At 44.9% G+C, this 11367-nt stretch overlaps 1 protein-coding gene across 2 annotated transcripts; it reads left to right on the top strand.

Annotated features, from left to right (window-relative positions):
* The first annotated feature begins 397 nt into the window (after positions 1 to 397).
* LOC147427152 (uncharacterized) lies at positions 398 to 11072 on the top strand. 2 transcript variants are annotated; one of them, XM_086498142.1, is made up of 2 exons: positions 398 to 608; positions 2605 to 11072. In XM_086498142.1, the coding sequence occupies exon 2, from the start codon at positions 8659 to 8661 to the stop codon at positions 9364 to 9366; it is 708 nt and encodes a 235-aa protein (XP_086354268.1). In that variant the 5' UTR covers positions 398 to 608; positions 2605 to 8658; the 3' UTR covers positions 9367 to 11072. The 2 variants fall into 2 exon arrangements, with proteins under 2 accessions (XP_086354268.1, XP_086354267.1); XM_086498141.1 differs by lacking the exon at positions 2605 to 11072 and adding an exon at positions 761 to 2083 and having other exon boundaries at positions 494 to 608.
* The last annotated feature ends 295 nt before the right edge of the window (positions 11073 to 11367 follow it).

Genomic DNA, 11367 nt, shown 5'->3' with positions numbered 1-11367 from the left:
CCGAGCCGGGCCCTCCTGAGCCGGTGCCGTCCGCGCCAGGACCCCTTGAAGCAACACCTTGTCCCTCGGCCGCGCGCGGGTATAAATCCCCGCCGGGCCCCTTGAAGACAGAAGTTCCCTCGGCCGCGTGCGGGTATGAATCCCCGCCGGGCCCCCTCCCCGACGCGCCCAGAATCTGGGGCGTCACACCTGTGCGCAAAGAGATGTCGCACGGACTGTAGCCGTAGACTGTCTGCGCACTCTTTCTCTCTCTGTGTCTCTCAGGTTTCAGGCGCGGAGAGGCAAAAGCAGAGGGATGAGGCAGAGTTGACAGAGGAGCGTTACGGGCGAGGACGACAGAGCAGCGGGAGCAGAGGGGACATGAGGATCTGGCGTGAAATTTTTTTGTGTGAGGAGCTGACGTGGAAGGGGTGCGAATATCCGGGGCGGGGATCTTAGGAAGTAATAGATTTAATTTAAGTGTGCTAGTATGTTGTGCCCACTACTGTTAGCGTGGTCGTTTTCACATGGGATACGTAAACTTGGCAAATTTTGGAGTGTGCAGCCCACGCAAGGCAGCTCTTGTGTACACGCAGAACGAATGATCTCCGCGTTTGGCGCAGACCAAGGTGCGTGCCGCCCCCTTCCAACGCTTCATTCCTGTTGCAAGCGTGTCTGTTGGCATGTCGCCTGCGTGTGTCTCTCGCCATTTCATCTTTTTAAATAAGAAGGTCAGTCGCGATCTAGCTCGTCTTTTCTGATTCATCCTTTCACATTGCAGTTTCTTGGTCACAGCCAGCGAAACAATTCTTTTTTCTCTTCATAGGATGCCATAAAGCTCAGTTTTTCCGTATTCCGCAGCTTTCCGCTCTCATGTGGGGAAGTCTTCACGGTTGCCCTACCAACAAAACTTTTGAAATTTCTGTCATTTGGACTTTTCTTGATTGACTGATCTCTGGGTTTTCCATAGCTAGCTGACTGCTGCGTTTTTCTCTTTTATTTTCCCTTTTGATCTTGAGCTTGCAAACTATAATGTATTGCTTGTGATCAGCTTTGTGCTCCATTTAGTGTAACATTCAACTGCCGTTTTTACCTCTCAATGTTACCGGCATTTAAACCTGGCGGTAGTTTTTGCTTATTTGTCACATTTAGGCCCCCTGTTTTCATGTTTCCATGTGGATGCAGGCCACTCTTTTGTCTTCAGTTTTTCATTAACCCTTTTGATGGGGAGTTTTGTGCATAGACTGCACATAGGTCCCTTCCATAAGAGAATGATGGTGTCAGGAAGATGAACCGTGATGTAGGCAGGGGAACTGACACTGTGCAGCAAGATACATCTTCCAACTACCTCATTTACCTCTTCGTTTTTAGTGCTTTATTTGTTGTCCTCCTACCTTATGTAATTCCTTTTGGTGGATCTTTACTCCGTTCAAGTAAGAAAGAGACAGTGCAGAAGCTGAAGGGACAAAGTGTGAAGTCGAGTGAGCCATACTCACTTTTTACATATCCTTCTCTTTCCACAGACTCGTTAGTGTCTAGACAGTACAATTATGAGAACAAACAAGATGAGATTACGATGTTGATAGTGGAACTGCAAAGAACAATACAAATCGAACGCGAGCGGATGTTTCAGCTCGAGAATGAGATACGCATCTTGCACTTGTCAGAGAGATATTTGAAGGAAAGAGTACAAAAGCTGGAGGACAGAGACCTTGAGCACAGGAGAAGTTTCTCAGCTGGTTCTGCACCGATTGAGCTCTTAATGGAGAAGACATTAGCTGCACAAAACAAACAGGATAATATGGATGGCTACTTACAGGAGCTTCTGAAAATGCTGCAAGCTGAAAAGGAGCGAGTCAATGCTTTGGCTATGGAAGTCAGAATGCTGCGCATGTCCGAATCGGTTCTTGTAGATAGAGTCAAGACCTTGGAAGATAAATTCAATGAGTTTTTGTTGAAAAGTGGACAAAATAAACATTTTGATAGCAAATATGAGAAGAGAGATCTTACACAAAATTAATTTCTTTATTCTTTGGCGGGCCTGGTTCGCCGTGTTTGCAAATAGGTTCAGTATAAATAATATAATGCAAATGCCTTCTTGGGAGATAGAGAAGTGAAAGAGAATGCTTCAAATTATTGTAGTTTTGTCATGTAGGCTAGTGAGAGCTCTGTTCTTTTTTCGAATTGGGGTTTTTCAAAAGGTGGTGCTCATTGGAAGTAAAGAATTGTGATGAAGAGATGCATTCCACTTGTAAACTGTCCAAATTGTTCATCAGGTTTTGAAGGTTCCAAGGTGATATTTTCTTTATATTATTTTTCTTTGGAGGTGAAACCTGGATGTCCAACTATAGTGTTGATTGGCATCTGTAAGGAAGCCTGTATTTGTTTATGTGTAGGTAAGTTCTATGCCACAGGATTTGTTTCTTGTGGTGGAGATGGTCTTTTGTTTCAGAGTAGAACAAGTAAAACTATCTGTGTCTATGTTAAGTCGAATTTCTACCTCAAGTTTTGTAATTGCATGTACCTGGTGAGAGCTTTCAAATTTGTGATTGCCTACGCTGCTGATTTATGGCAACATGGGGGGACAAATGTTGTACTGCTGATTGTTTTTGTTTGAAAGTGCAGAACAGGGCGTACACGCTTGATAGCCACTAAGGAAGCCTTGGAAGTCATTGGTTTCAAGGAGCAGTCTTATCAAAGGGTGTGTTTTTTAGCAAGGAATGATTTGCAAGTTTCATCGCTAAGCTGTTGTTATTGTGGATTACAATATTATTTACCCCTAGGTATCTGTTGTGTTGTCATTCAAGATTATCTAGTTTGTTTTATGTAACCCCCTAGAAAGTCCGCCCGGTCCGCGGGGGGCATCTATTTGTTAAATGTATGGACAACAACTACACCAATTTGGAGGAGGGTATGGTAAATTTTATTTGATGCAGAGGGAGCTTTGGACAGTTGGTATGGATGCTATCTCTTGCATGGGAATAATACCTTGGGTCAAGTATTTTAAGTTAGTTTGTTTCTGATTTTTTATGCATTCTTCTCACATGGTGCAACACAGATTTCATGTCCTGTGGTTTTGACTTCCACATGCTCTGCATGGAATATTTTTGCTACCTTACCTTTCCCGTGAAGAAATACTAGAACATCCAGGAGTTGCAAGGTGTGCAAATGAACAATTAATAGTAGTGCACAAGCTTTGTCTTGAAGTCTTACATAAGTTGCTTCATAATCAGAGGTATGTTGTCTCAGCCTTTTATGTATATAGAGCATTTGGGGGTGGGATTTACATGTGCAAGCTTGGGAAGCCAATTGATGGGAGAGTTTTGTAGATGCACATTGCAAACTAAGGCCCATAGTAGCTAAATGTTCAGGGAGAGCCAGTTAGCGCCATTATCTCTTATGTTGTTTTATGTGCTTGTTTGGCTTGTCTCATGTTGTACGCAGGATGGATCCTAGGGGAGTACATGCATGTGAGGGAGCCATTGGGAAGCATCCTGTGGAAGCTAGGCTGGGTAGCAGTAGGAAGCTTAGGATTAGGGTGATCCTGAGCTTGCTAGGGCGCTTGATAAGCCTCCTAGAGCATTTTCCTTTTGCTTTACCAACTTATGTCTAGCTGTGGATAGCACAGGAGTGGCTCCTCTTGTGCATTGTTGCAGGGCAAGGGGAGTTTGCACAACGCTTATAAAGGCGTGGGCGCCTCCATGTGGTCTGGTTGTAGGTCTAGTATCGCTCCTAGATCCTTGATATGAATGAGTGTGAGGTGGTTGGTGTGTGGATAAGACAAAATGGTATAGACCCAATGATGTGAGAGTGGAAGAGATGAGAGAGGTAGAAAGAAAACGTTAACAGAACGGCAGACTACCCATGCATGACCATAGAGGGTGACCCCCTTACCCCCCCCCTTGTAGGACGACCCCCCTCGTGGGGGTGCCTGTAGTAGGTACAAGTGTCAGGTCAATGACAAGGGGGCTGCCTAGGCTCTGGATAGGTCTAATCCGAAGTCGGCGAGCCCACAAAAGACACCCCATGACCGAAAACAGAGTATCACGTGCACATAGCTCTTTGTGCCACGTAGACATGCTTCATCGACTTCCAGAGTCAATTTTTTGCTTCTTCCTAGATAGGAGTGTTTAGAATCCTAGGAAGATTAGTGCCGCAATTTTGTGAGCCTGCTTGCAGGACTTGCATGTCCGGACGAGTCCATTAGATTAGGTTTTCCAGTTTTGGACCCTCTTGCATAAATGGTTGTACACTCGTTTTGATAGATGTTATTACACTACGGTGGGCATCTGGCATGACAAGCATGTAGTACTAGGTTAGAGGAATCCAACGAGCCATTCCCCATGTCGATCGAATCCCCGAGTGGGCAGATGTGCGACAGTTTTACCCAAAATCTGACCCCTTGGTCCAATTTATTAATAAATTATTTTTATGATTTATTTTGTTGGGTGTGGTGGATAGTTTGCCATACCTCACTCCAAATAAATTCTTAAGCCCAATACTTGGCCTATAAAGGGAGCCCATCTGCCATCGTTTTCACTCATAGGAGCCTAGCACCAGAAGTAGCAGAGATCAACCGCCCTTTTGCTCCCAGAGCAGCTAGTGTTTTCTGCAAGCTGCACTAGCTCTGGTGATTTGCAGTTTTCAGCCTGACGCTTGCAAATTGGCAGCAGATCAGCCAGCGTTTTCAGATTTGGTTCTCCTCATCGGGAAGCGATTCGGATCGGCCTATGGGAATTCCCTGTTGCGGTCCGATACTTCGGCAGCCCATAGAGCTTCTCCTCGGCCATTCCCTCGCCATCATCGAGTGCTCCATTGCTGCCATCATTGCCGTCATCGAGATCTGCGTTTTCAGCCCTGCTTTATGCGAGAGATCTACTGCGTTTCGTGCCAAATTTGCGTTTTTGCAGCCAGCTTTCAGTCCTTCATTCCTCTCACATCTGGAGCGCAATTTAGCACAAATCTTCCTATTGGTCGCCATCCGCAATCCCACACATCGAGAAGGATCCAAAGGTGCATCAAATCAGCCCTGGAGGTGCCTCTTCTTGAGGAGTTACCGCGGCGAGAGTAATCATTCAAGTTAGTAGAGTCTACGCTTGAGATATTGCATTGTGTGCGCATTCCAACTATGCAATCAAAAGCAAATACCACATTGGCAATGGTGTGGGTGTCACGTGACACATCCCAACCCTATGTGTCCATGAACAAGCTACAGCATAACAGGGTTCAGTCAGTCCAGTCAAGTCTAGATTAGCAGTGATCTGACACTTTTGTGAGTCTATTCGTAGACCGTGCATGCCCAATCACTTAGCAATAGATGCATATCCTCCTGTTGCACACAACATGATCATCAGTATTCCCTTCAGAATCCATCAGATTCAGTCAGGGGAATTTTCCAGTGCATTTAGCCTATTTTCCCTATTTTTGGTATTTTCACTTATTATTTTTAAGCAACTTTCCAACAAAAGTAGGTAGGGCAATTTTGCTAAGTTAATATATAAGCAAACCCAAGTTAGCACTAAATGGCAGAAGAGGCAGCAGGAGCTCCCCGCTCAACAAGCACCTTCTCAGCAGAACCCCAGCAGGACCATTGGCGTTTTTGGATCTCCATCCTCGCCATACACATCAGCCAGCGTTTTCAGTTTGCATCATCGTCGGAAGCCCTCCAAGCCCTGGCGTTTGCAGATCGCTAACAGCAGTACCAGATTACCTAGCGTTTTTACAGTTTCCATTGTCGGAACTCTTCAGGCAACCTAGCGTTTTTGCTAATGTTTTGTTGCAGCGTTTTCATTTTCAGCCGTTGATGAAGCACTTGCAGGAGCGTTTTCAGCATTAGACACAGTAGCAGATTAACCCCTTGAAGCATTGCAGAGATCCCCCAATTTCAGCCATGAAAATGCAGCCAAAACAGTCATTTTCAGCCACCGAAACAGTCCCGAAATTCAACAGTTAGAAGATCACAGATTTCAGCCCTAAAGTCGTCGTCGTCATCAGCATAGTTCTAGATTGCATTAGTCCATTGCATCGTCATTGTACCACTTTGTGCAATCAAAAAGTAGACCACTCTCGCCGACGAGAGTGGGGCCTTCAGAGGAGGGTTTTACGTCGTCTTTGGTGTCGTATCTCTCTTCTCTCTCTATCTCTCAGTCACATTCACTTGCATGCACAGTGTCCATTCACTTTGTTCGTGATCATAGCACTTTCCATTAAGAACGGAAGGCTCTCCCTTCCATAAGAACTAAAAGGAACCTTGTCCATTTCACTTTGTTCGTGATCATAGCACTTTCCATTAAGAACGGAAGGCTCTCCCTTCCATAAGAACTAAAAGGAACCTTGAGCACAATTCGGAGCACTCATCTTGAGCAAAGCGCAAACAATCATTCTGCTGCACCTGACATTGGTATTAGAGCTTTGGAAGTGTTCTGCATTACTCGAGGAAAAAACCACAAGAACCACAATAATTTTTTTTTTGCTTGTAGCGGTCGCACGAATCCAAGTTCGCTTGGGCGTGTCGATTCCTAATCGTGTTTTGTTGAAGAGTGACAGGAATCCGAAGAAAGAAGGGCTTGTCCAGCCTCCCCTTGTGTCTCTTTTCACTCATTGAGAGCGGACCGTGCACTTAGCGGCCGGCCAATCGACGTGAGGTGGGAAAAAGCAACCTTGGTGTGAGCGCAAGGCCGCCAAGGGGTGCGCCCGCAGAAAGGAGTAGAACTCGGGTGAAGAGAAGATCCTTCTCCAACGCGATTTGCAAGCGAAAGAAAACCTCAAGAACCTCAAGAACCTCAAGAACCCAAGACTCTCACAAATCAAGAACCTCAAGAACCTCAAGAACCTCAAGATCCTCAAGAATCCAAGTTCCTCATGAACTTAAGAACCCAAGATCACAGTGCATGGTCGTCACCCGAAGCGCGTCACCCGAAGCGGAATGGATACTTCGCATACAGGTGATGAGCATGAGAGAGGCGACGAAGACTCTTCCCCACCCGGAGATGATTTCTTCAACCCTCCCCCTTCGCCATCTACGCCACCAAGTGCACCAAACCCTATGGAGGCAATGGTCAAGCAGATGATGGCCATGATGGATAGACAAGAAGCAAATCGCCTTGCTCAAGAACGTGAGCGCGATGAAAAAAACGCAAGACTTGCCGCAAAACAAGAAGACAATCGACTTGCTTTAGAACGCGAGCGCAACGAACGCAAAGAAAGGAAACAACGGAAGAGGTGGCAAGAAACGCGGCCTTGGAAGCAAATCGTGTTGCTCATAGATTGGCCTTGGAGACCGAGTGTGAAGCTCAATGAGAGCTACGCACTCAAGAATTGCTTCGACAAGCACTAGCCTCGAAAATCGAACCACCCAAAGATCGTGGGAGTGAAAGTGGCGCAAGCCACGATGCGGATTCCAACCATCTAGTCACAGAGAAGTTGACTTTCAGTAAGTATGACGGTAAGATGGATGCTACGGTTATTCATTCTTGGTTGCATCAATTTAATGCTTATGTTGCGACAACTAAAAAGACAGGGAATAGCAAAGTTTTGACGGCAGCTATGTACCTTGCCGGTGATGCCATCAATGGTACCACGCATGGCAAGAGGCACAGCTAGCCGCGCACTTAGAGGCAGCCGACGATTTCATGCCCCTCTCTTATAGTTGGGCTGATTTCCAAGACAAGCTCAAGGTGCGGTTTATGCCACCTCAGTACCTTGCATGATTGAAGGACGATTGGCGCTCTCTTAAGCAAAATGGTATGCCGGTTATGTCTTTTTCTAATCGTGTTTTGCAGCTAGGTACTCAATTACGAAAATCGGATGATGAGTGCAAAGAGGCTTTTCTCTTTGGATTGGACGAGTATATCAAGTACGATGTCGAGGTACTCGATCCAATCGATCTCAACAAGGCGGTAGTGATTACTCTCGCACAGGAGATGAAGCACAACAAGGGAAAGCCTAAGGAGAACAAGACTTCCACAAGTACCTCGCAGACTTCTCAGAACTCTCAGAACGGTAAGAATGATAACTCTTCTAACCAATTTACCAACAGTATCTCATCAAAGAATTCTTCCAATGAATCTAAGGGTAAGGCTAACATAATTGCTAAACCTAAGCTTACTCCAGATGAAAAAGTAGCACAAGGAATTGTAGGAGGATACATCACGTCGGAAGAACAAAGCACTTATTCTAAGGAAGGTCGTTGTTTTCATTGTCACATTAAGGGTCACATAAAATGAACATGTCCTAAGCTTGAATCGAATGAATTTAAAGAACCCACAACAACCACTACATCTGTCAATGCAATGAATGATAACATGAGTGTGCCCCAAGTTTCTCAGGACTCTCCCATTGATGATTCTCTTATTAAATGTTATGGTCGTACGTCGGGGCACCGTTTTGTCATATTGTTTGACCCAGGTAGTATGTATGATGTGATCAGTTCCTCTCTTGTTGAGAGAGTCCGCTTCGAGGTTAGTCCGAGATCTCCTATCGAGGTCTCTGGCTTTCGTCCCGGTATGGACGCTCTCCTCACAGAGGAATGCCTTGATGTGTTGTTTGCAATTCAACAGACTGCCTTCACTAGAAGATTTGTTGTTTCTCCTCTCTCAGGAGGTGATATGATTTTGGGCATTCGATGGTTTCGTGAGACTAACGCTCTCATTGATTTTGAGGCTAACACTTTAACTCTCAATGCCAAAAGTGATTCTCCTACTGTCTTTTCATGGAGTCGACATTGCTCCTTCTCCATCTCTCATTGCTAATATGCATGACAAGGTTGAAAGGATTCGGGATAAGGAGATTCTCTCAGTCTCTCTTTCTCCAAAGCATGATACACAGGACTTGCATGATTATGAGAAGCATGATGATTTGAATGATAATGATTTGCATGATGATTTGGATGAAAAAGACAAGCATGATGAATTGTATGAAGATAATGTGATTGTTCACAAGGATGATGTGTTAGTGAATGCTTTTCCTAGCAAAGCTAACCTTGTTGTAGATTCAATCAATCATGAAGAACCGATCTTGGCTCTCGAGCCTTGGTCCAAAGAACTCTCACAGGAAGTATTATGTGTTAGCATGATTGATACGCACGCATTGTTCGAGTGTTTCATTCGTGAAGGTTTCCTGTATTTTAGTCAACATCGTTATGTGATCCCTTTTCCTAGGCATGACATATTGTATGTTGAGCACGTTTCTCTCATGGATGAGCACGAATGTATGCGGATTGTTCATGAAAAGTTGAAAGGTATGTATGTAAGGAAGTCACATTCCATGACTCTTCTTTGGCATGACACAGTACCCGAAAGAGCACATGATAGTATGAGAACCAAGCATAGGCATTTCTGTTGTGATTTGCCACAGTTGATTGATTTCGATCAAATAGAAAAGATTTGATCTCATTGTTTGCATGTGTTTGATGAACGGGCTGTCACTCCATCTATTTGTTCATCTACATTGCATGCACAGTCTTTAGAGAAGACAAGTTTTTTTTCCTTCACTTTACATGGAATGGGTATGTTCATGGTTTTATGTTGGAGATGGTTTCAGGAATTTTCAGCCATGGAGATTCTTGAAGACGAAAGAAGCACAACTCTAGACAAAGTTGAAGCATCGAAGGAGCCACAGAAGACTTTGTGTCGCTTTCGGCACGGCCCAAAGAAGCAAGCGTTGCAGACCTTTATGAAGTTCAAGTACCGCACGACCCACACATCAGAGTGGGCCGGCGAAGAGTCCCTTCCAGGATTCCGGATGCTGTTGGCGATCTCCCTCGACGCCATACAGTTCCGTACTAGTACCTCACTTTGAAAAGGAGGGGATGTCACATGACACATCCCAACCCTATGTGTCTGTGGACAAGCTACAACATAACAGGGTTCAATCAGTCCAGTCAAGTCTAGATTAGCAGTGATCTGGCACTTTTGTGAGTCTATTCGTAGACCGTGCATGCCCAGTCACTTAGCAATAGATGCATGTCCTCTGGTTGCACACAGCATGATCATCAGTATTCCCTTCAGAATCCATCAGATTCAGTCAAGGGAATTTTCCAGTGCATTTAGCCTATTTTCCCTATTTTTGGTATTTTCACTTATTATTTTTAAGTGACTTTCCAACAAAGGTAGGTAGGCAATTTTGCTAAGTTAATATATAAGCAAACCCAAGTTAGCACTAAATGGAAGAAGAGGCAGCAGGAGATCCCTGCTCAACAGGCACCTTCTCAACAGAACCCCAGCAGGACCATTGGCGTTTTTGGATCTCCATCCTTGCCATACACATCAGCCAGCGTTTTCAGTTTGCATCATCGCCGGAAGCCCTCCAAGCCCTGGCGTTTACAGATCACTAGCAGCAGTACCAGATTACCTAGCGTTTTTACAGTTTCCATCGTCGGAACTCTTCTGGAACCTAGCGTTTTTGCTAGCGTTTTTCATTTGCTGCAGCGTTTTCATTTTCAGCCCGTTGATGAAGCACTTGCAGGAGCGTTTTCAGCATTAGACACAGTAGCAGATTAACCCCTTGAAGCATTGCAGAGATCCCCCAATTTCAGCCATGAAAATGCAGCCAAAACAGTCATTTTCAGCCACCAAAACAGCCCCGAAATTCAACAGTTAGAAGATCATAGATTTCAGCCCTAAAGTCGTCGTCGTCATCACTGTCGTCGTCATTGGCATAGTTCCAGATTGCATCAGTCCATTGCATCGTCATTGTACCACTTTGTGCAATCAAAAAGTAGACCACTCTCGCCGAAGAGAGTGGGGCCTTCAGAGGAGGGTTTTACGTCGTCTCTGGTGTCGTATCTCTCTTCTCTCTCTATCTCTCAGTCTCATTCACTTGCACGCATAGTGTCCATTCACTTTGTTCGTGATCATAGCACTTTCCATTAAGAACGGAAGGCTCTCCCTTCCATAAGAACTAAAAGGAACCTTGAGCACAGTTCGGAGCACTCATTTTGAGCAAAGCGCAAACAATCATTCCGCTGCACCTTACAGTGGGGGGCCCTTGAGAAGGTTGGTTGGACCCCATTGGGAGTCGCTCTCTTCTTCTCTCTCCTTCTCTCTCCCTCTACACATCTCTATTGCATTCTCTCATTCCCTTTCTCTAGGGAAAGGTAAAAAGAACCATCATTCAAGCTAAAGGCAATCACTAATGCAAGGAAAGAAGTAAAGGATTTGTGAAAGTGAGAAACCTAGATCTTTACAATTTCAATTCCATTGTACTTGACATTGGTATCAGAGCTTTGAAGATTTTACACTAATATGCTAATCCCCAAATAGTTTATCTTTCTGTCTTGTGTTTTTGGTTGTGTTGGTAGCCCTTTGGTGTATACTCCTCCCTCTTTGGGAATGACAGGCCTACTATTTCGTGTAGGACCGTGTGCCTTCAACATGGAAAAATAGCAAC

This window comes from Adiantum capillus-veneris, chromosome 24 (assembly GCF_014529385.1).
Source record: "Adiantum capillus-veneris isolate H3 chromosome 24, ASM1452938v2, whole genome shotgun sequence".
In the NCBI taxonomy this organism is placed as follows: domain Eukaryota; kingdom Viridiplantae; phylum Streptophyta; class Polypodiopsida; order Polypodiales; family Pteridaceae; genus Adiantum; species Adiantum capillus-veneris.
Note: the sequence above shows the minus strand (reverse complement) of the source record. Positions and strands in the feature narration are given on the sequence as shown.